At 45.0% G+C, this 24,718-nt stretch overlaps 2 protein-coding genes across 2 annotated transcripts in view; one reads left to right on the forward strand and one right to left on the reverse strand.

Moving 5' to 3' along the window:
- wnt5b (wingless-type MMTV integration site family, member 5b) overlaps positions 1–24,718 on the forward strand; it is a 44,152-nt gene that overhangs the window by 13,237 nt on the left and 6,197 nt on the right. The window contains exons 2-4 of the mRNA XM_061667648.1: positions 21,140–21,294; positions 21,885–21,972; positions 22,082–22,241. Of these exons, the coding sequence (XP_061523632.1) occupies positions 21,173–21,294; positions 21,885–21,972; positions 22,082–22,241 (370 nt within the window). The 5' untranslated portion in view covers positions 21,140–21,172. The remainder of the gene's footprint in view (positions 1–21,139; positions 21,295–21,884; positions 21,973–22,081; positions 22,242–24,718) is intronic.
- On the reverse strand, positions 6,853–9,913 carry fbxl14b (F-box and leucine-rich repeat protein 14b). Its single transcript, XM_061667666.1, has one exon. The coding sequence runs from the start codon at positions 9,257–9,259 to the stop codon at positions 8,057–8,059; it is 1,203 nt and encodes a 400-aa protein (XP_061523650.1). The 5' UTR covers positions 9,260–9,913; the 3' UTR covers positions 6,853–8,056.

Consider the following 24,718-nt stretch of genomic DNA (forward strand, 5'->3'; position numbering starts at 1 on the left):
GTGTTAACACGGGCGAGCGTGCTGCATTGGTTCGTTCCTTCCGTAGAAGCCCCATTAGTATGTAAATGCTCATCCCAGTTGAAGGCAAAGGACAGTGAGAGCGTGTTGAGGAGGCAGAATGTAGATGCAAAGACGCACAAATGTGGAGGAGATGCACAACTAAAGTGCAGGCAGGGAGAGAAATAGAGAGAGAGAGAGAGAGGGGAAAAAAGGGAGGGCTGGATAGACAGAATAGACGAGCTCAGCAAGAGGGGAGGCGGAGGAGGAGGGTGATTTTGACAGCTCGGAGCCATGACAGCAGCAGAAGGTGGGCTCTGTGCGAGTGTATGTGTGTCTACGCTCACACAAAAGACCAAAGTTTCTCATTCAGAAGGGACTTTGAAGCCTCAAAAAAATCAAAACACTGCATCCTCGTGTGCTTTGTGCTCACACCTATGTACGGCCACAACATTAGGCACACCTCGCCCAAATTCCGCCTTTGAAAGGGTAATTACTCATGCAAACCTGTAGAAGACCACAATTTATTCCACCAGGGCTCTTCTGGATCTTCGCAAGGATTCCAATTTAAAAAATAATAATAATAATAAAATAGAGAGAGAGAATGTATAGTTCTCTACCTCGAAATGGAGCACTGTTATATTTGCAAAGGCAGATTTTTTTTAAATATAGTATTCTGTACCTAATAAAGTGGCTGTACATCATCTTTGTGTGTGTGTGTTTGCGTGAACAACGTTCCCTCATGTCCCCGATGTCAAAGCCCAGCCAAATCAAGTGAACATGTATGGGTGTGCGCGAGTGTGGGTCAAGGCTTATGTGCCAAACTGGATCAATATGAGCTGATCAATAGAAGAAGACAGCTAGAAGGACCATGGGGACAACACAAGCACACACACACACACACACACACACACACACACGTGCCGCGCACACACGCACACACACACATACATAGATACCTCTTTGTATTCCAGCCTCACTCAGCTCCAGCCTCTTCCCTCCACCTCCAATGTCTCTTTCATATCTCTTTCTCTAAGTTTCTTGCAAAAACACACTATTATTTCTTCACTTTTCCTCGTGTTCACCTCCCAATTTCCATTTGTGTGATCGAGGATGAGTTTTTGCCTAATAAAGGATAAAGGATTTAAAGTACAAGCGTTGCACCGTTAGAGTTCATTGCAAAGCTGCATTTCAAGTCATGCTTTCTTTTTTTCTTTTTTTAAGCATCAATTTAAAATGTGCAATGGTAAAGGCTGAGATGTAGTATTTGTTCACGCATGCAGCACTTCCTGTCAAAAATAATAATATAAAAAAAAAAAAAAAGGTCCATTTCCCTTTCAGCCCATCTCCCCTGTGTCTGGAAAACAATATGACACATTTGAAGCAGCAAAAAGGAGGAAAGTTTCGCTTTGTCGATGCGTGAATGACACGTCGGGGCCGCCACTCGGCGACATCAACATCACACTATAGTCCTCGGATGACTGTTGCCGCTGCAGTTTCTCTCCACCACCCCCCCACCACCCTTCACTTCTACCCCAATCAGATATTCAGCAGCGAGGCCTGTTGTGTGATTGGAAATGAAGGCCTTATAGTTTTGAAATGAAAGATTTATTCTGCTGCTCTCGTGTCCAATTCCGCTGGAGCTGCCGTTGTTGGGATAAAAGCGCCTTCGGCGTGCGATGCAAAGCAGAACCACGCACACATAGGACACAACATTAGCTAATCCCAATGAGATCCCATACAAGAGACGTAAAAACGTCACAATATGTTCATTATTCTCATTTACTGTCGTGTCAAATTCTTAAATTCAGTGAACCAAAACATTTTGTCTTACAAAAGTCTGCTAGCTTAATGCTAACCCACAATGCAAAAGGCCACAGACACGCGACCGAAATTAGCATCAATGTTGCGGTAATTATAAACCTTTACACAACTTGTATTTGAACACAAGTTGGATCCACAGATAGCGCACACAACAAAACTCGCTGGCATATATTCTTTATCCTCTGCAAAGAACGATTAATATTGAGACTGTCTTCTTCCGTTTCAACATCAAATCTTATTGTAGTGTGTCTGTATATTTTATACTGCCCCAATGCCTGTTGAATTTTCATGACGCACAAACTGTGTAATTCCTTACATTTTATACAATTATGTTATTAGTGTATTTTTATATAAATACAATTTTGCCTCTCAAAAATCATGTTACAAAAATGTTTGTCGGTGTTGTTTGGGGCGCAGGAAAGGATTCATTTCACTTCAATTCACGTCAGTGGGGAAAGATTATTTGAGATACGAGTGTTTTCAGTTACGAACATGGTCAGGAAACAAATTAAACTCGTACGTCAAGGCACTACTATATACACAAGTCTGAAATGTATAGTTTCACCCCTTTAGTGTTGTAACACATACAATAATTAACAGCCCAACTATTGTGTTTCACATTATAGGTTAGGATTAAGCTAGTGGACTTTCATTAGATTAAATTATGTTATGGTTGAACATTTTGTTGTTTGAAGAGACAATGATTCATTCGCTTTTGTTTTATGTGTGAATGTGACATTGAACTTCAACTGGGAGTGACAAAAACGGCTTGAAGCAAGCACCCAGTGCCTCTTATCCGGAGAACAGTTTTTTTTTCTCTTTGTTTCCGTGATGTGATGATGGGATCTTCTGCTCGACGCCTCCATCATGGCTTGTTGTAACAAAGAATCCTGGTGTTCAATCATTGATTCAGGATGATGTCACTTTAGAATCAGGGTGATGTCATTGTTGCTCCTCTGCACCAATGTTTGATGCTCGAAATGGGAATTAAAAAATATATTTTTTTTCACTTCCTCCATACATCTCCGGTGAGGAAACGCAGCTCATTACCTTGCTGAGGAATGTGCGGCAAAGGTGTGTGTCAGTGTGTGTGTTGAGAATAATTAGCTGGTCTGCTGGGCAGCTTGCTCCGTGAGAGAATCAGCAGGAATTTTTTGCATAAAGTTTTAATATGAATGTGTGTGTGCCTTGCCAAACTTTACTGGATTCTAGGCGTATCTTGGAGCAGTTTTCTGCCTGTGTGTGTACTGTATGTGTGTGTGTGTGTGTGTGTGTGTGTGTGTGTGTGTGTGTGTGTGTGTGTGTGTGTGAGTCTGGCGTGGGTTTGTAGTGTGTGTTGGTGGTCTTATGGTATTTTAACATGACTAGCCGACTTCTAGCAGCTCACAGTCAAACTGACTCATAGATTCCTTTCTCTTGCTTTTCCTTTATTTTTCATCTCGCGTGTTCCTGCTCTCTTTTTTGCTCTCCGCCCACTTTAGTCTGCATAAAAGAAAAAAGAATTTACACCACTTTTAGCAAAATCACAGTCGGTTTCGTTTCACATCGAATGGGACGGCATAGAGAGCAGACCTCCACCAAGGCTGAACAACCAAACAACGTTGCCTTAGGAAAGCCCCCCCCCCCGCTAGCTTAATGCTAACACAAAATGTAAAATGCCATTGACGGGCTAACGGATAGCATCAATAGTTGCGGTATATATCCCTGTAAGCAGTGGATATTTGAACACAAACGGTGGAGCAACACGTGGACAGACAATATAACAACACTCTCAGGGATATTTTCTTCATCCTCTGCAAAAAAAAAACAACTACAGTATTATAGAGTGTTATTTTCCTTATTAAAAATACATTACTTTTTTTAATGAATGGGGCAAGATAATTTTAGATACAAATGCTTTTAGTTACAAGTGTGGTCATGGAACAAATTCAACTTGTATATCATGGCACCATTGTCCGAATATTGATATTTATATTTAAGTGATATGATGTCTAATCTGACCTGTGTTTCCCAACAAATTAAAAGCAACACCAAAGGACCTCGACACACATTAGACGCTCCCAACCAAGGCCCCCTCTTTCGCACCCCCCCACCACCCCACCGTCCCGAGGGGGGCCTCGGGGGACTTCAAAGCCCTGTCTACTGTACCTCGGCGACACCTCAGCACCAGGTGCCGGCTAGGAGGAGGAAGAGGAGGGAGGAGGAAGAGGAAGTGAAAAGGGTGAGCACGAAAGGGGAAAAAATGAAGAAATTAAAGAAGCAGATGACCAAAAAAAGCAAACAAGCAGAGAGCTAAAAATGGAGCAGGGGGAGAGCCACAGGCAGACAGAACACTGGAGCCACAAACAAGAGAATTTTGGGTGGGGGGAAGGGGAGGAAAGGGGGCGGGGGGGTCAGTCGCACCAGGCTGCTAATGCCCCCCCTCCTCTCTGAAGCTTTGTTGTCAGGAGCCCCAATTCCCCCTTTTTTTTTTTTTTTAAATGGCGGACGGTTCCTTTACTGATGAGCAGTAAAAGTCTTCTTCCCTCGCCTGACAGGAAGTGTGATGCAGCGAGCGACGTGATCTCTCTCACACACACACAAAGTGCAAAGTTGAAACGGCAGCGTTTACACTATGAACAAGTTTTTATTGGACGACTTTTTCCCTGCAACCTACATCTAGCCTTTAGTCTAATTTGGGGACTTTACCGGCTTTGGGATCCAACCTCTTTGAAAATCTGTCACTCATGCAGACAGGCAGCATGTGCGTGTGTGTTTGTGTGCTTTTTGAATTGACACACGCTGAGCACGAGATACGTTCTGCTCGCATAAATCTCTTCTGCCGCACGCTTTTGATCGCAGCAGCGGCGGCACATTTTCCCGGAAACGACTGCAAACTGCGTGATAAAAGAAATAGATAGGGAATGATAAATTGGAGGATATTTATGTGCTTAAAGGCCTCAAAGGCAGACTGTTAGCCCCGTAGCGAGGTCAACTGTTGGAATACGCCTGCAAATCCTTCACGCTTGTGATTGGATGGGACTATTTTGCTGACTGTGCTGCACACTGTAGATCAGGGGTCACCAGGTGCCCCAGGTAAAATAGCTAACCAGTGATGCGACATCGTGATTTCCTCGGAATAGGGTAAAAGGGATTGTTCTGTTCTCTCTTGTCCCCTTTGACTTGTCTTAAAGTGTTGCATATTGATATTTATATTTCCTACATGTTTTGGATTGGATTTAAATTTAAAAAACATTATTTTTTATTTCCATCCCTTTATTCAAAAACAGGACATTATTTCAAATTGACAGTGCAGAAACATGTCAGAAAATGGGCACAAATGTTGATAACCGTTTCCCAAAGTGAAAGCAGATGTTTGCAAATGTCTTATTTTGATGAAACGGCAAAGATAATCAGTCTAGTTTCATGGAGGACTACAGAAATCTGACAATATTTACTGTTGAAAGGCTGAAATCAGAGGATTTGGTAGCCCTTCGCATTAATCGTTACTCAAGAAGAATACGCGTGTTGCTGCATTTTGTTACCCAGGCGCTGAAGGAGTCAGTCATTTAAGTCGACTTTTATACATCAGCTTATCCGCTCTTTTAACGGATTGCGTGACCTTTTAAAGGGGAAGATGCGAGTCTCTTTCTGTGAAATATGAAGCCGGCGCCCCTGGGGGTGATTAGCTTATCTTGCTACTGAGGCAAGAAGCCTAAAAACTCCCAAAATGCTCACTTGTTTCTCTTTAAGTAGAGGGTGGGGGGTAGTACACCAATGCAAAATGTGGGATTTGAAATCTGACTATCACAAAGAAATGAGCTACTTTAGCATTTTTGTACATATAGGCCACATTATTAGGCATATCCACAAGATAATAATGCTCACTTTTGATTGACTGTCTTGATAAAAGGCATCTGTTGGGAAGTTATTACACTGCACAGTTTACTTTTATGGCCGCACATATTAAAATAAATTATTTTCCTCATTAAAATGCTGCAAAATGCTCACTTCTTTCCAGGATTTATTCCATCCCAGCACGCGTAGTGTACGCCTATAACGTCGTCTCGGCGCGGTGGCCGACCACCCAGCCGTCGCCTGTTTTATTTGCACTTGTAATCAAACATAATAGTTGACGAGGAGCCGTAAAAGGAGGCGACGTTAAAGCTGTCATTGCCGTCATTAGCCGGCAGAGTTACACGTCCTCGCTTCTACGATGTCGCTTGCGATCGATGCGTTCCGGCCAACGTAATGCGATGTCGATCATATAGATATGAGACGCACGCACAAGAAAAGTTGTTTTGGACTTCTCAGTGCGCGCTCATGGCATGCAAAGCGAAAGAAACCACAGCAAACACTGACATTCTGTCCCTGTGGTCAACAATCCTTTCTATCCCCAAATCCCCACGGACACGGCGTCAGAGGGACACAGGGGAATGCCGAAATGCTTTGAATGATGGTGTGGAATGTTAAAAAGAAGTGTGTGGGGGTGAAAGGCGAGTGGGGGGTCTCTCCTGGCTGGCCTAAGATCTGGTATGCGTGACTGAACAAGAGGAGAGAAAGAAGAGAGAGGAACCCCCCCCCACTCACCAAAACCTGCCTTTCTAACTTCGAAACACACACAATGGCAAGCGGTCCAGTGTGTGTTTGTGTCACACTCAAGATCTCATTTCATGTCTGAAATGACGCACTATAAACAGCTGCCATCCCAATAAATAGTATGGTAAGAATAGCAATTCATTACAAAAAGAAGAAGCATCCGATAAGAATAGAAAGATAGCCGTTCCACCGCCTCGTGTTCATTAATTACAAAGGCAATGCGGCTAAATCAAGGCATCCATTTTGAGTGTGCTCATAAATAATAAAACAACACAACAGATTTTTCCTCTCCTCAGCCCCTCGGAATGAAAGGCAAGAGCGCTGGGAGGATGATGATGATGATGATGATGATGGCAGAGGACGATCTGCTTAATAAAAGGACGGCAAAATAAATATGCTCATCCTCACACATGCGAGTAAGTGAAATCAACACAAAAGGCGCTTTTGGTTCATTATATAAATATCTTTAATTGTTTTTACTTGTAAGAATATAAAACAATTTTAAGTTTGGGATTCTGCATGTTCTCTTTTTTTTTAACATCTTTACAAACATAATATACAGTACATCTTTTTTTCCTCTCTTCTTCTTCTTCAGCTGTTTCAGCAGGACGCACATCCGCATGTTCATGTATCGAGCAGGTCATTGCATTACATCAAAAGAAATGCACACACACACACAGACGCACAAACGCACACACATTACGAGTGCGACAGAGAGAGAGAGAGAGAGAGATGTGGCCCGAGCTTGCAACTCGAGAAGTGGAGAGAGCAAGAAAAATAATCGATTGCTCCTTATTCCAAGCATGTCTCCGAATGGGCTCGGGGTATTTTTATCCGGGGGAGGGATGGAGAGAATGAGGAGAGAGAGAGAGAGAGAGAGAGAGAGAGAGAGAGAGAGAGAGAACATCCCTCCTTACACACACACAAAAAAAGAACATGGAACCCTGATTCATTTCAATCGAGAAAATAGGGTAAAACAATATCTAAATCACTTCAATTTGAAGCAACATTGACTGACATTTGTCCCCCGCGCCTCCACCTTTTGACCGAAATACTTGAAGCTTCATGTTTTGGCAACTTTCGCCATGTTTTGATTTGAGGGCGGGGGGGGGGGGGGGGGGAACAAATCGCACACATCAAGTGCGTTTGCATAATGCATCAGTTGGATGATCATAGGATTGAAAATCAATCGTCGGTGGTGAAATAGTTGCGAGGGGAAATAAACAAAAAGGTAGTTGGATTTTTTTCTGCTCGTGGAGGGGACGATGGGGGAGGGGGCGACACACACACACACGCGCGCACACACACACACACACACACACGGTCCCTCGAGGCACATTTTCTCCCATTTTCTGGCTTTCCTTCTTTCTTTTTGGAAAAGCACATACGAGGTAGCCGAATGTTTTTTTTCTTCAGACTGTGGCGGGACTGGGGTGGTGGGGGTGGTGGGTAGGGGGGGGGCTTAATGGCGCAGTTTGGGGCGATGTATGAAATTGCATCTGCAATATTAAAACTCAATATTATGGATTTGTGAACTTTTGCTGACAGTGTGTGTGTGTGTGTGTGTGTGTGCGTGTGTAGGGGGGGGGGGGGGGGGGGTGCAGGTGAAGCCCCCCCACCCCCACTCCCAAATGACCACTCTGTCCTCCAACTCCAATCACCTGACTTTCTCACTCTCTGTCATCTGCCAGAGTCCCAGGTTGAGCACTTTAAGGCAGGGCAGCTGCGTGATCCTCTCCAGCCCCCTCTTGGTGATCTTGGTACATCCATACAGGTCGATGCCCGCCAGCTGGGTCAGGTGGTCGGCAATGAGCTCCAGTCCCTTGTCGGTGATGCGCACGCACTGGCCGATGTTGAGCGTCCGCAGCTCGTGCATCTGCCGCACCATGCGGTTGATGCCGTCGTCCGAGATGTGGCACGAGCACAGCGACAGCGACTTGAGCTGGTACAGCCCCTGGGCGATGTACGCCAGCGTCTGGTCGCCGATCTTGTCGCAGAAGGACACGTCCAAGCCCGAGAGGCGCAGGGTGCCCATGGCCAGGTGCATGGCGCCCGTGTCGCTGATGTTGTCGCAGGAGCGCAGGTTGAGGCTCCACAGGGAGGTCATGTGCGAGAGGTGGATCATACCGGCGTCCGAGATGCCGCCGCAGAAGCTCAGGTTGAGCACCCGCAGCTTGGTGAGCCCCTTGGAGATGTGCTTGAGGGACAGGTCCGTCAGTTTCTGGCAGTCCTGGAGGGTCAGGTACTCGAGGCTCAGGCAGCCCTCGGCGGCGCTGCGGGTCATGCCGGCCAAGTGCCCGATGCCCACGTCCGAAACGTGACGGCAGGACCTCAGGTTGAGACTCTTGAGGCGGTGGAGGCCCCACGCGATGAGCAGCAGTCCCGTGTTGGTGATGTTGCTGCAGCCGCCCAGCTCCAGAACCTCCAGGTTCTTCAGGTACTGGGCGATCCGGCCGAGGCTGGAGTCGGTGATCTGCTTGCACAGACTCAGGTTCAACACCCTCAGCGACGGGATCTCCTGCACGAACGCGTGGCCCAGCCCGTTGTCTGTGAGGTTGTAGCAGCCCGAGAGGTTGAGGGACTCGATGTTGGGCATCCCCTGGATCACGTAGCTCAGGCTGCGGCGCAAGGACAGGATCTGGACCCTCCGGATGCCCCTGGCCTGGAGGCTGGGGAAGAGCGAGGGATTGGCCCGCCGGAGGTGCAGCTTGGCCTCCACACCCCTCCACACTGACTTGTGGTAGGATGCGTCCCTCCAAGCCAGGCACACTTGGGCCACCCTGCCTTTGTCCCTCACGTCCAGATAGCTGAAAATCATGGCCAAAATTTCCGGGAAGAGGCACGAAATGTGCGTCTCCATTGTTTTTCAAAACCCAGGCATATAAAAATTAATACTCCACACCCCCGCGGCTGAGAAGAAAAGAAAGAAAGGGGAAAAAAGCACCTCTTCTCTTTCAATTACAAAAAGTAGCAACAGTCCCGGCTAACTCCCCCTTTAAAAAAAAAAAAAAAAAAAAAACTGACTTTTCTTTTCTGTTGCTCTTCCTTCACACTCAAAGTCAATCGATCCAACTCTTGAGCACAACGTGAGCCGGTGTGCTGGCGCAGTCACATTGAACAGAAGCGAGGCAAAAGAGCCCAAAAAGCGTTTATTCCTGCCTCCGCCACAAAAAAAAAAGAGAAAAAAGAGGAGGAGAAGGGGGCGAAAGGAAGAAGGAGGAGGAGGCGGAGGCGAGGAGGAAACGGCGTCAAACCTTCCTCTCTCTCTCTCTCTCGCTCTCTCTCCCTCCCTTCCTCACACGACGCTCCCTTCTTGTATTCTGGCCGCAAAAAGGCGTCCACTCTCGGCCGAGCGCGGATCCAGACGCTCGTGCATTTCAGAGGCGGAAAGTCGAAGTCAGAGCGAGACGACCGACTCCGAGTAGTTGTTCCATAGCGAGGCGGAGAGGCGAAGAAAAAGACTCCGGAGGCAGATTGTTGCGAAGGAGGCGAGAGGCGTCCTGCACTCCAAGCCTTTGTCTGCTCTTTTCAAACCGACTTGGCAAGGACCCCGGCACTCTGCCCGCTCGGGAGGGGTGAACCCACATATCAATACGAGTGCAACATGTTTAAAACTTCACTTTGCGCAACACGTAATAACACCAATATATATATTGACCCGACATACGTCTAATAATTGACAAATTGACGTGTTATAACCAAGACGAAGCGTAATAAGTTGTTTTTGCCGAGATGGTACCCCCCCCGCCCCTTCGTGTCAGGCAGTTGGTTCGTCCCGCCTCAGCTGGAACGGTGCGAACAGTTTCCCTTGGAAACCAACTTCTTACAATTCAGTTCACTCTGGGCTTTAACCCTTTAAGCGGACCGCACAGGAAACGGGAAAGTCAACTGGAGAAGTCTGTTCACTTTTCTTACTTGGCTGACACATTTTGTGTTTCGGTTTAAGTCTTTTTTTTTTTCTTTTTTTTTTTTGCTGCGGTGAGAGGAAATCCTCCAAAACAAGCAGAGAATAAAGTTAAATCCTGTGGGTGCACACATCAAATAATTGTCAGAAAGTGTCAAATAAAAATAACAGTACTCGCAAAAATAGCGATGTATTGGACGGGCTGAACCACTGTTTGTACATTTTACTGAAATACTAAGAAATTTAACATTTTGAATTGTTTGTGACTGTTTGGACTTAATAAACAGAGGAGGTGCTGCAGGAGTGTTTCCATGTCTGAATGATTTTGTTTTTAAAGAGGTTTATTTTCATTAAAAATATTATTTTATTTTTTTGTAATTGTTTTATGTTTCATATTACATTATTATTTATGTGCAGCACATTGTTTCAGCTACGGTCATTTTTATAAACTGCAAACAAATACAGTGCGGCTCAGCCTCTGTCTACGGACCTCCCTGCTTGCGATGTGCTTTTCCCACTACATGAAACTCATTTGAATATCAGTGCACATCAAACAAAAAGTTGCGCAACTTCCCGCCGCATTTCAGTGTTAAAACTGTTACAGTTGCACTCGTCGGCACCCTTCGTTTCCTAAAATGTTGGTAAAGTGTTGATGTCGCGCTTTCCTGAAAAGCAGAGATCAGTGTGAAGACATAAGTGAAACTTTGTGTCAGTGTTTTGTGCAATCATTTTACAATATTATATTGAGTTTTGTACATGCACTTCTCATGTTCGTTCTCACTTTCTTAACATGATGCTCCGAGATGCACTTTGGGTTTGAAAATGCAAATAGTTAAATTTTAAAATATGATATACACGTTTTTTAAAGCATCCATAAAAAGGAGGTCGCGACTTAGCAACAATAGGAAAATGCGAGTCCCACGGTGACGACAGCTAAAAACCACTGCCCTAAAAATACAGTTGAGTTTATTGCACTGTAATGACTTCACCTTTCCTATTTTATTTTCAAAACAGTCACATTTGTAATAATGATACATCAAGGAGAATGTGCTTGTCTTTCTTACTCACTGGGACAAATCATATTTCTACTTCCTTATAGTGAGTGAGGTGTGGAATATGCTCCTTCTGTGCGCAAATGAACCCAAGCGTGTCTATGTTGTGATGAGAAATAAGTTTGACTAAGAATTGCAGCAGTGTCCTTAAGTGACTGACTGAGGCGATAAATTAATCTCCAAAGTGTAAAAAAGAAAACTTCTCTCATGTGTCTTTCATTGAGACCCAATATAATTACTTTGAAGCTGTTTGTCATCTCGCATCTGGCTTTGCTTATGTTATGACATTCATCATTAATTCAGTCAAAAAGAAAAAAGAAAAAAAAAAGAAGTGTGCATTGCTGTAGATGTTTTCGAGCTGCAGCGTCCAACTTTCTTCCCCCTGCAATGGGCCTCTCTCACCCACCAGTGTAACCTTGGACTCTGAGTGAGTGTGTGTGCTGGCGTTATCTCCAAGTGTGTGCGTGTGCGTAGCCTATTCAGTCAAAGGAACGTATGGCTGTTTCTATGCTTGCATCTGCTACTACGTGCGCGCGCGTGTGTGTGTGTGTGTGTGTGTGTGTATGTGTGTGTGAGAGATAATATGACAGGGGAGCCGTTTGCTGAAGCCAGTGGAGTGTGGCCGAGTGCTTGAGGAGAGCGAGTGAGGGAGAGGAAGAGCTGATGGGAAACGTAGAAGTAGAGTGAAATAGAGAACAGGGATCAGGTGAGGATTAAAACGGGGCGCAACAGAATCTGGAATTTGAGCAGTTTTTTGTCCCGTAGCATGGATTAAATGATGCCAGCCTAGTTCATTTATTGAATGATGAACGTGGCACCTTCAGGCATCAGGAAATTGCACCCAAGGATGAAGCAGACTCTTGCAATTCCGTAATTCTCTTCCTGTTATCTTGGCTGATTTCTTTGACAAAGAAGCAGTGTGTTTCAGGTGTGCCTAGTTCAAATACATCCACAGCTTCACAAAACATGTGCTGTAGCTCAAATTATGAAATCAATGCTTCATCGTTGTCTTTTTTAATCATAGATGTCACCTTTGATGAATAATATTTTTTTTTTTTAAATGATATTTTCGCAATATTTTTGTGTGTCTCGCAGCACAATTACTATACACGCTAATCAAGCAAGCAGGCGCGACTAATGTAAATGTATTTCAACCTTTTATCCCACGTGCGTCATCAAGGGCAAAACAGAGCAGTCCCTCGTGGCGGCCGAGGCCTACAGCACGTCCTTGCCGCACCTGGACGCGCCATCCGCCGTATGTGTGTCATGCATTTTCAAAGCACATAGGCGTGATGTGAATAGTAAGCTTTGCGGCAGCTCAAACGCTCTGACTGACAGCGTGCGTGCCACCAGATTAGCAAAGCAAAGTTTTCACAGAGACCGAACCGGGTTTGCCGCCATGGTCATAAACTATGATGGGATTAGCCTCACCCCAGGGCTCGGTTCAATTAGATGCCGCGACTGATCATTTCCTGTGCAGCAGCCGTGTACTCAAATGTGATATTTGTGAGGCTCAAAGGGGAATAGAAAAGCAGCCGCTGTGGTTTTGAGTGGGACACATGCGAGCTCGAGAAGCAAATTTCGTAGATGATTTCTGGTTGCCACGGAAGATGCATGTCTTCTGCAAATTCAAATTATGAACAGCTTTAATTTTGGATCTGCGTCAGCACTGCAAACGACAACCTAATCTATAAGCATCTGAACATATTATGTGGGATGTTTGTTTTGCAGTCTAGATCAGCTCTAGATTAAATTTAGTTGTTTTTTTTAACCCCGTCACAAAAGAAACCGACTGTGGTTACATCATCTCCTCCAAACTAATAGCTATGCGTTGTGCAAAAAAGATAAAACGATGAGGAGTTTAATAGGCGGAAATTAATCTGCACGCAAACGTACCTCCTCCGTTTTTAACAAAACAGGCTTACTCAAATGTATCTAACTGATGCATTTTCACTTGTTATTGTCTTAAAAAAAGAAAAGAAAAAACACCCAAACTTTCAATCTTGAGGCGACATAATGCTGCCCGGCTCCCGCAACAATGCGTAAAAATAACAGACGATCAATAGTCTCGATTTGTGAAAAATATACAATCGACCATATTTGGACATAACGAGGTTTCGGCCCAATGATGGTGGCGGTAAGGAGGAGAAATTGGAGGATAAAAGAGCGAGGAAGCAAAAACACAGAGGGAGGCGGGACAAAAAAGCCACAGGCTCAGTGTTGAGCAGCAAGCGCTGAGCCTCTGCATGACCTGCTGCCTGCCTGCCTGCATGTGTGTGCGTGTGTGTGTGTGTGTGTGTGTGTGTGTGTGTGCGCGTGTGTGTACGTGAGTGTGTTGCCTGCTGGGTCCATGCTCGCACTCACACCGTGCGAGAGGGAAGGGGAAGAGAGCGGGGAAATAAGCAGTGAAGGGAGGAAGAAGAGTATTTTTAGTGGGGATGTGGAGAGAGAAGCAATCACATGATGTTTCTGGAGATGATGGTGCCAGAAGCGTGTGTGCACGTGTGCCTATATATATGTGTGTGTGTGTGTGTGGCACCTCCCCAAAGTGTGACAAGTCATGTCATGTGAGCGTGTAAAGTGCTGATGTATGCACGGCCCGGTACACGTGCGATTTGACGTGTTGATGATACAAGGGAGGATCCTCAAGCAGATAATTGTCGGCCTTGCTTCACGCGTGCCCGGCTGCTGGTTGCCAGGGCGACGCAGGCGTGTGTCAACTTGCCAACGCCACACCCCCACCCCCACGCCCCCACCTGACAGCTGACACCTACCTAGGTGGATATTTCCATGTGCCACACACACATGCATGCACACAGCAGCAGGGATGATATGAAAGTGAATGCAGACAGTGACATTGACGCACCAAAACTTCTGTGTGTGTGTGTGTGTGCAGTAAGCGATGAATCTTTTATGTTGCTTTGAGGTGTTTCCTTGCTCCACTAGCACAGCGAGCGCACATATGGAAGCCCGCAGTACGGTCGCTTTCAAAGGCCCGCTTACGGTCATTATTCTCACCTCCTGTTTTGGGGTGTTATTTTTTTCCTCAACTCTTTCCCTCCCCTCCCCTAACTGACACTCTCATGGCGAAAACACACCAAAGACGTCGCAAGCAGCGGAGCGGCACCTGCGTCGAGGCCGAAAAAGACACAGCGCGCTTTCTCCCTGCGTGTATTCCTCCATGCCAGCAGGGGGCAGTAGTGCAAGCGAGGCTGCAAGATAACCACTTGAAGCCATTGAAATGAAATGCGTGGCAATGCCTTTAATTCGTTCCAGCCCGATAAACGCTACAGCAATGCTTGCTTCGTCAGCCCGTCCGTGGCGTTTTGCATTGTGTGTTAGCTTTAAGCTCGCAAATACACGACATGTAATTCTATTTGTTTTGTGTTTAAACTTCAACAGGGAATGGCAAAAATACAGCTTGAACCAAGCACTTTTTGGGAATTATTAACTCTCTGCTGCCTTCATTTAGAGCTTTTAACTCAGATAAAAGATAATCGGCCGTGTCTCAAAAAATTTGTGAGTCGATGGCCACTGTAATAAATCATTATTATCTGTTTACCGCCAGCTATGCGACCAAGCTAGTCACCTGTTGCTTAAGTATAAGGGAAGCTGCAGCACTAAAAGGAAAAAAAAACACAGTGGGTCGTGACATTTCACTCTTTTAATAAGCAATTCAAATGAAACAAGCAATCAACCCACAGTGCTACAATGCTGAATATGTTAATGAGGATAATCGGTATTATAAATCCTATCTATCTGTATTCATAGGTGTGGTTTTTGTTTTCTTTTCTTACGCTTCTTATCTTCATTTAACCTGTCACACTAAAGTCAAATTCACGCTTATCGCTGTCCTCGGCCATGTTTTGATGGGATATTTCCCAGCAGTCTGGAGCGCAGCATCAATAAGAGACGAGACGCTCGCTGACACTTACTTAATCATAAAGTTCATTTGCTTTCAGTGCAACAGAGCAACAGCTCCCCTTCAAGTGCTTTTCCATTTCTTTGCAGCATCTCATCATAACCAACCTGTCACGTACCCTCTCGTCTTATTTTCTTCCCCTCTCCGTTTATTCGTCACAATTCACAAGCATCGGTTGAAGTACTGATTTACCGGCTCGTGTAAAAGTTAAAAAGTGCAAACTCTGTTGAGAGCAATAGTAAAAAGTCGTCAGAAAAATAAATGCAGTACACGAAATATCGACTTCAGTACACTAACAAAGTATTTGTACTTCCCACCAGCGATGAACGTCGAGACGAGTGCAAAGGCAGCCATCATGAGGTCATTCCCGTCTTTTATCCCACCGTCCGTACTTTTCCTGCCGTCGTCTTTCCACGCGCTTCCATTCTCCTAGCCCGCCCTGACAGCTCGCTACGTCGCCTCACAGACTGTGTGTGTGTGTGTGTGTTCCTCCACATGCTTTGACAACATGTAGGCCTCCTATGTGTGTGTGTGTGTGTGTGTGTGTGTGTGTGTCCTCAACAATGTCTTTGGTTTCTGCCAGCTCTGCAGTCTGACATGGGAGATTTTTCAGCCGCACGCTCGCTCTCACCCTCAGTAGTCAGCATTTTGGTGTGTGTTTTTTCAATGCACTCTGTCATCTGTTGGCATGAAAAGAATGTGGGAGGGTGGGGTGGGGGGGGGGGGCGCTCATCTCTGTGCGTTTTGTGCAGAGTGCCAAGGCAGATTTCTTTTTTTCTATCTTTGCGTGCAAGTGTACCTAATAAAGTGTACAGTGAAATGCAGCGTGTCTGCAAACAGGGAGGGAGGAGAGCAAAGCACGGCGATGAGTCATTTAAACAATCGCATAAAAGGCCCCAATTTAGACAGCGCACATTTTATTGAAGTCGCATTTACGGCAGATTTTCCTGGAGTGCTCCATGGGACAAATGTGACAATTTGAAGTAGTTATTTCGCGGAATAATATTTATCCCTATTTCATCCATTTCCACCGGTGTCTGTTGTCGGCCTACTGGGCGATGAGACAAGGAATTATTCCGCTGACAACTGTAGCCAACGTGTGAATAATTCCTCTTAGGAAATACATGGGGTGTGTGTGAAGTCTGCATCCCAACGCTGAATTAGTGGCTTGAGAATTATAATTACAGAAAAAAAGAACAATCAAGCGACGGAAGAAACAAAGAAAGTAACAACTCGTGATTTGGCAGGTTCTTTGTGTTTCTGCAGTGTTGTTTGTGTTATCGTCGCCTTTCCGGGACAAATATCTGACTAAAGAACTGGCTAATTGGGAACAGCTTGTTCAATTTGGGACAAAAAGCTGTGTCACAGCACGGGAAAAGCTGCTTTTGGGTTCAATGGATAAAATTCTAGGTTAGCTAAGTTATGGTTCGGTATTGTTATAAGGTAATCCCGTAGGAAATGAAGGGAACTCGATATGATTCCCTCTGAAGTGATGGAAATGGTGTGTGTTCGTGTGTGTTATTAATTTCTCCAGGGAAGGCCTCACGAGGCCTGCGTAGTTTGACCGGCGGAGCTCCGGGGCACCAGGGGGAAATCAGGCAATCTGGCCCAGCCTCGGTGCCCCTGCTGGGGCTTCCTGCTCGGGGATTCGGCCTCTCCCAGGGCGCCAGTCAGGTGCCAAACGAGGCCTGGCGTGCCAAAGTGGGCTGGCTCGACTGCGAACTGTTGGCAGACACCGTTCTCAGGTTGAAACAATGCTGTTCGCCGTCATGTCTTTTATTGTCTCTGTCAAGCGTTGGACACTTCATTAGGTACACCATTTACGAAGAGAAATGCATCGTGGAAGACAAACGTTTGCATATGAAGTGGGTGAAATTACAGTGCCACCTAGTGGGTGTGTGGGTGAATTGCATTTCAAAAAGGTTTTATGTTTTTACAAAGGAAAATAGAAGTCTATAATATTGTAGTTTATAAAACATATCTGAACATCATTAAATATGTTGTAAATATTTAAACAGTTTGTATTGTATCATTAATTGATTGCGGCTTCCTGGTGTGCAACACTTGGCCACTGAGGGGCAGTACAATTGAGTCATGCCGACACGAACGACGAAGAGTTTCACAACTACTGTAAGTGACTCGCTAAGCTGCTGTAATATAAGTTGTTTTTCATAGAGGCTATAGAATATATGCCTACGGACATTGTTGTATTGTCTGTCTACATGTTTTGTTGCACCGTTCGTGTTCAAATAAAGGGTTAGAACACTAAGCCCATCTATGGCGTTTTGCATTGTGTGTTAGCAATAAGCTCACGGAAGGCAAAGTTGTGTGCTTTTTTTTTTTTTCAAATACACAACGTGTTGTGTCTTGATATTTCATGTTAAATTTAGTTGCAAACTTAAATAGCTTGAAGACTCTTTATTTTTTATTTTATTTTTTTTCCCCTTTGCTTACTAAGATTCTTCTTCTCACCGGGCAGTTTTTGTGGAAGGGCATTTCACATGTCGTTAGCCTTAGAGTTGCCCAATTTGAATGTTTTTGGAAAACGAGAAGAAACACAACAAATTCAACAAACAAGAAGAGTCCAATTGCATCGATTCAACCTTTGCGGATTTCCAGGACTTCACAGACATAAAGAACGAACATCTTTAGCAAGTGCACTGGTATTTTGCTATCAAGCTAAAGCTACTACAGTAATTCTATAGGTGTAGGTACTATAAATACACTAGTTTGAAGACATCGTGGGGGGGTCTGAGGCTAGCTTTGCCGAGTCCAATTTTCCTGTTGTATTGCCAGATATATATTCTTAAAATAATTCATATATTTCTAATTTCATTACTTTTTTCTTGCAATTCCCCAACCTCACCACACTTTTTACTTTCATCCACTTGCGTTTTGTAAGGCCCGGTGGGATAAATTGTCTTTACCGCTACCAACAACTACGCACTTCTAGTGGGCAGACATTATGTTATTTTTTTCTGATTGAGCTCTCGTATTGGACAAGCATGTGATCTTGTTTTACATTTTCCTCCAGTTAAGAGGAGGGAGGGCTGAACACGCAGTTGGCACATGTGGACTGTGCGAGGAGAGCTCTGAAAGACTTTGTGAGCGATAGACGGACGGATAGACGAAATAGAAATGTCAGTCTCACTTTCAGACCGTGGCGGAGAGAGCTAAAAAAGAAAAAGGTGTGCGAGTAATCGCTTTGTAGCAGAAGCAAGAGAAACAGATGGTGAGAGAGAGAGAGAGAGAGAGAGAGAGAGAATCGTGCGATGAAGATGCTGAGAGGAGGTGCAGAGAGAAGTGAAGAGAGAGATAAATTTAGAGAGGGAGAGAGTTTGAGCCTCTGAGCGAGAGGCATGACTCATCTTCTGCCAGCTGACAGAAGGAAGGATGGATGGAGGAGAGGAGATGGACGGCGAGAAGAAGAGGAGGAGGGGGAGCATGCGTGATGAAGCAGAGGAGTAGCGCACGTCAAGAAAACACAAAGCCCAAGGCCGCTTTTCTGTGCCTGTGTTAAAAGCTGCTAAATACTAGAGCACAAAAGCAGAGAGATGGATTTTCTGGAGCGTGTGTTATTCGTTCTATGGTGTTTTGCATTATTTGTTAGCATCAAGCTAAAGGCACTGTTATAAGGCAAAGCTAGAGGATTGTTTTAAAGAGGCAAGATGTAATTCTCTTTATGTTTGCTTTGAGCTTCAATTGGGAGTGGCGATAAATAGCTTGAAGCCGTTTTTTTTTTTCTTTCCGTCTTTATCTAGTTATCTCGTCTGCTATATGAACACAGAATCGGAAACATAGACCAACGTATTGCGAGTGCGCCGCCACCCGACATCTGCGGGACCGAACGCTTTCCGGAAGGTATCCCAAATCCCCCAGAATCTCCAGGGTCACCGCTTTACAACACACGCTGACCTTTCACCTCTCAGAGCGGCTCAGAGATTGGGGTTTGGTGGGGGCAAGTTCCCAAGTAACAGGAAGACGTTGCGTGTAAATAAAAACATTGCGTTTACAGCCCGGTCTTCCTTCATTAGCCGTTAGTGGTTTTATAGCTTTTGCTTCTTGGAAGATATTTACTAGGTGACCAGATGCATCTGTAAAAGGTGGGATTGGACTCTCGGGCCACGTTTTGCAAGTGGAAATATCCACTCGAAGCGTTTTGCAGGTCCTCGTCCTCGCAGTCAGGTCACCGGCGGTCAACACAATGCTGTGCACCGTTGACTGTGTGATGCCGCTGCTTAATCCGCAGAGGAGCTGTTGGCCTTTTTTTCTTTCTTTTTTTCCCTTCACGGCATTGCTCCCTGTTGCATGGCGATTGCTCGTCACCTCCGGGTACGAGTCCTTTCTCTCACATCTCTTGGCATCTCTCATCCGCCCTTTTGTTTCCCCTCCTACTCCTCCTGTTTTATTTTATTTTTTTATATATTTCTCTCACATGGCCCAAGTTGCTCTCCCGAGTCCTGACCCTCTCCCTCCCCCCCTCGTCTGCTGTGGTGGGTTGCAGCAGCGTGGCTCGACTGCGCCCCCTTACGCTTTCCAGCGAGCATTACAGGTCACCAAAAGCAGCTCTGCATTATCCAAAATGCCTTCAAGGGATAAAACGATGATTTTATATTGTCTTAAAAGAGTACATTTGATGAGTCATGCATTCATTCACGAGACTGATTGCAGCTGCCATTTAGTCAAGTCAAGTTCATTTCTATAGCGCTTAATCACAAACCGGAGCGCGGAACTTTTAATTAGTCAGAAAACCAGCATTGTCTTTTAATTGTGGGATAGAAAATCCAGCACAGTGTGAGGTACAACAATGTACAATGCAAAATATTCATGTTCCTCCAGGTGGTGGCGATGTCGTCATAGTAACACACACAGCCCCATTCCCCACAATGCCCTGCGTACCTGTGTGTGTGTGTGTGTGTGTGTGTGTGTGTGTGTGTGTTATTATCATACAGTGTGTTTGTAAAAATGAGCTTTGTAGTGAAAACGCATTAACGCATTAAATTCAAATGTAGAAGAAGGTGGACACACTTTTTGCATTGTGTGTGTGTGCGTGTGTGTGTGTGTGGTTGCACGGTTTTTTTTTTCACTTTTACCCACGCAATTTGTGATAAAGGTTGTTCAGATTTTAATATAAATCTTCAATGGACAAAAGAAGGGTGCAACTTGGAGCAAGGAAAACTCAGGAAAAGAGCGGAATTCCGAGCCCCAAAACAGCTTGAAATATTCAAACCCGCGTTCCACTTTGCATCCAATCTCGCGCAACGCCAGGTCGTAAAACTGGGAGGGGAGGAGGGTGGCAATCGGACAGGGAGGGGCGGGAGGGGGTTAGTTCAGAGGTGAATAGGGGGTGAGAGAGAGAGAGAGAGAGAGAGAGAGAGCGAGGCAGAAACGAAGTGGCCGCAGAGGGACAGGACGTGCATGGATCTGTCGCTTTGTTGGTTCATGGGCCTATTAGCGTTTTTTTTTTTGGTGTGTGTTTGTTTGTTTTTTTTTTTTTGTTTTTTTTTTATCTCCCTTCAAGACAACGACATCGCACTTGCCACATTGCTGCTTTTTTGTCGTGTATGTCGTTCTTATTTTGAATACTTTCTGCGACTAGCGCGCTTTTTAATGCGTAAAAGCAGCTTGATTTTACGCACGTTCTGTTTGGACTTTTTGCGAATCAGGCTCCGCAGATTTGTTTGTTTGCTTTGTTTTGTTTCAGTATCGACCCCTGCCCTCTCTCACTCGATGCTTCTATTTTAGGCTTGCAGGGTCGCCCTGGACTTATCGGGCTTTTTTTTTTATTATTATTATTGTGCTTGCCGGACAACTTTCCAAGACGAACCCAGTCGAATCAAAGCCGTGCACGTGTCTCAACAGCGGAGCACTTTCCCCGCAACCGGGCGGCGCACCATGAACCGCACCGAACCCGTGCGTAGACGGCAGGGCGGCGGGGTCCGGCACTTGTTCCTGCTGCTGGTCGCCCTCCTCACCGGATCCTCGCAGTTGTCGGCGGTGGACGCCAACTCGTGGTGGTGAGAAACTCTTTTGTGTGCGTTTTATTGCACTTTTACAGCTCCAATAAATAGTGTTTGATGAGTGAAAACAGGTCTTGTCATGTACGGATTAGAGTGAGAGCATTACGCACGAGTTTTACGCACGATGTCCTCCTCTTTACGCACACTTTTCTTTCGTAGCCCAATGACAAAATGTGCACTGCCTGTTTGTGAGTGTTTTTGTTTTTATTAAGGTGGGGAGGGGGGCACTTTTCGTCAGACCAAATGTGAAGGCTCTGTCACAATATTTACCCTCAGGGAGCCCCAAATGGCCCGAGCTAGGGGGCTGCTGCTCGGCCCCCTATTGGCCCTTCAAATGTCCACACTTGTTCTTGACTTACAAAGCAAATGTGGTCCGTGTTCCCCTGGGGGCGCGGAATGTGCCGGTTAAGTTCACCTGGCTAACAATGATGTCCGCCACCAGGTAACCCGAGTGGCTAGCTGCCGAGCGGAGAAGGTGCTCAACCAAACATTGTCGTTTTGACCTCATCTTGACCTTTCACGCGCTCAAAATCTTTCGAATGATGCATTAACTGCACCGGAAATAATCATTATCGGGCTTGTCTCAGGTCAATGGCGCTGACCCCCATCCAGAGGCCGGATATGTACATCATCGGAGCGCAGCCTCTCTGCAGTCAGCTGTCCGGACTCTCCCAGGTAACTTTCGTTTAATCGTTTGCAATCATCACCGCTGTCCCCGTGTGCCGATTCTGACAGCCTTTCATTGATTTAATTGTATTTTTTGGGGGGGGGTCTTTTTCCGCAGGGTCAGAGGAAGCTGTGCCAGCTGTACCAGGACCACATGATGTACATCGGAGACGGAGCCAAGACCGGCATCAAGGAGTGCCAGTACCAGTTCAGGCAGAGGAGGTGGAACTGCAGCACGGTGGACAACACGTCCGTCTTCGGGCGCGTCATGCAAATCGGTAACGGTCGGGGATGCCGGAGAGAGTCGTCCCGATCCGATCGCGTCATTTTCAGCTGATCGGGATTGGGTGAACAAGATCCCGTGTTTGGGGGGGAGGGGGGGGGGGGGTTGTCTTCTTAAGATGAATAGTTGAGATTCAGGGTCAATTTAAGGGTCTATTCCAGGTTTAGAGTACACAGCTTAGAATAATTCAGGGTTGGCGTATGAGAGGTTAAGTATCTGTTTTCAATTGCAGCTTTATCAATAATTTTTTTTTTTTTAACTTTGAAATGTTCCTAATTTAGTGCCAGGAACTAAACCAAGCAGATGCGTTCATTGATGCACACCAGTTGGGAATGAGAGATAATAATTCCCCAATTTCACCACATTTTCCCCAAAACTATTAGTTTGTAATTACAAATGCATCTTTGTTAAAGGTACAATAAATGTGTATCCACCTGTTGTCACTCATACAGCAGAATAAGACGAAGAGGAATGAATAAAATGTTTCTCACTTAAAAAATAAATTCAGCAAATACTGCATGAATGTTTTACGATGAGGTTTGCTGATAAATCAAATAATTATTACTGCAGTAGCAATATCTACACACACACACACAAACAACAACAACAACAATTCACTGCCATTGTAAGTTGAGTAAACAAATTGCAGACAATTGAGCAGCAACCAAGCGTGAAAGCGTCTGCTGGCTCGACTGTAATCATGAAAACCCCCAAAAAAAAATGTCGGACCACGGTCCCCGCGCGTCTAATTCCCAGCGGGGATGTGGGAACGCTCTCATCGACAAGTACGTGTCAAATCCGCTGGGAGGCAAGCAGACGAGGTGCAAGCCGGTCGCCGTCTCCGTCCCTTCTCTGTCTCTATTGACAGTCCGTCTACGTCCACCTCTAAAATGGAGGTGTGAGGCGCTCCATTGTCCCCGGCGACGCTCTTTTGAAATGCGCCGATGAGCTGACACCGAGCCGGCAGATCCGGAGCTGGCCTATTTGAAGTCTGCAATGAAGCCACCATGCGGGCGGCGCTCTTAATGATACGCGCGCCGCGTCCACGCGCGCATACCTGCGCGTCCGCTGCGAGTGCGCGCGCGTGTGTGGATTGCACGCTGCACCGAAACGGCCGAAGCATCATAACTTGCGCACACAAAAAAAAAAAAAAAAAAAAAACATAGAAAGATAGCAACACTGAATACGGAAAAAGATGAATTTATTAATTCACGAGTGTCCAAGAACAGCGATAATTTATTGTTGGAATGTATAAGAAAAAACAAAGGAGGATTTTAACATTAGTATAGCAGCACAGAATACTCTAAATAGTATTACCTCACCGAATTCAGGAGTGCTAGGCAACAACCCAAGAATAATAATAAACAATTATTCCGATAAACAATTGACCATATTCACTCAAGTGGCTTTAAAATGACATTGGTTCAGATTTGACATGACATTGCTAATATAAAATGAAAAACAGATACTTCAAAGCACACTTATGTAAATGTATACATTGTATTCTACGATGTGCATACTTGGCTTAAAAATGACACACAAACAGTAAATGACACGTTTAACATTGGCCTATCAAACACAACATACCTTAAGCACTGCTTCTAAAAAGGGCCGAAAGTGTGAAGTTGAACAAAAAGTAGCAGCAGGCTGTTTGCTGTTCTCATGTAAATTGCTTGGTTTCACAGCACTTAACCCCTTGGCTTTCCAGTAGCCATCCCAAGCAGTTTTGTGTATTAAATCCACTGAATGGGACATGCGGGACTCGTGTTGTGTATTCCAAAATGTGGTCTGGGAATCTTTAATATGCTCTGCTGAGGTGATGAGGAGGAGGAGACTCTTTACTGTTACAGCACCAACAAAGCAAGGGGCCGTAAAGTTTGGCTGTGGAAGTCCCCGCGTTAATAAACAAAAAGTTTAACATCATGTTCATGCATCACTATCCTCCGTTATTTGCTGAAAATTGCACCTATTCGCTGGGCCAAAGCAATATTGAATATTTGAACGCAGACAGTGGAGCAACATATGTTGATAGATAACACCGGGTTACAAAAAAGTTTTTTTTTTTTTTTTTTTTTTTAACTGATTTAAGACCATTTTCCATCGCTGAATCTGAAAATGACATCCCTTTCTTTTGTTCAGGTCTTGTTTTTATGCCAAGTTGTTAACAGTTTATTCATCAAATGTTACAAACTTTGCTGACTCTAAATTGAATAGTGGACATTAATAAAAGTAAGTACCTGTAAATTGAATGCTACGTTCATTCGGGGCATGAACCGCCGTTTATTTGAACCTCTAAAGCGAAAACACCTGTATATGTCAACAAAAACGTGGCCTTGGTTCGAAATTCATTCAGCACATCAAAGTTGTCATTAATCATCTTAAAAAAAAAAACAAATTGTTATTGACCAAAATAATATAACAATACTCACAGGCATATATTCTTTATCCTCTGCGAAGAATGACGAATATTAC

Source organism: Phycodurus eques, chromosome 22 (assembly GCF_024500275.1).
Source record: "Phycodurus eques isolate BA_2022a chromosome 22, UOR_Pequ_1.1, whole genome shotgun sequence".
Lineage (NCBI taxonomy): Eukaryota > Metazoa > Chordata > Actinopteri > Syngnathiformes > Syngnathidae > Phycodurus > Phycodurus eques.

Excerpts from the sequence above, each read along its gene's own strand:
- fbxl14b (XM_061667666.1), bottom strand. The coding sequence starts at position 9,259 with ATGGAGACGCACATTTCGTGCCTCTTCCCGGAAATTTTGGCCATGATT.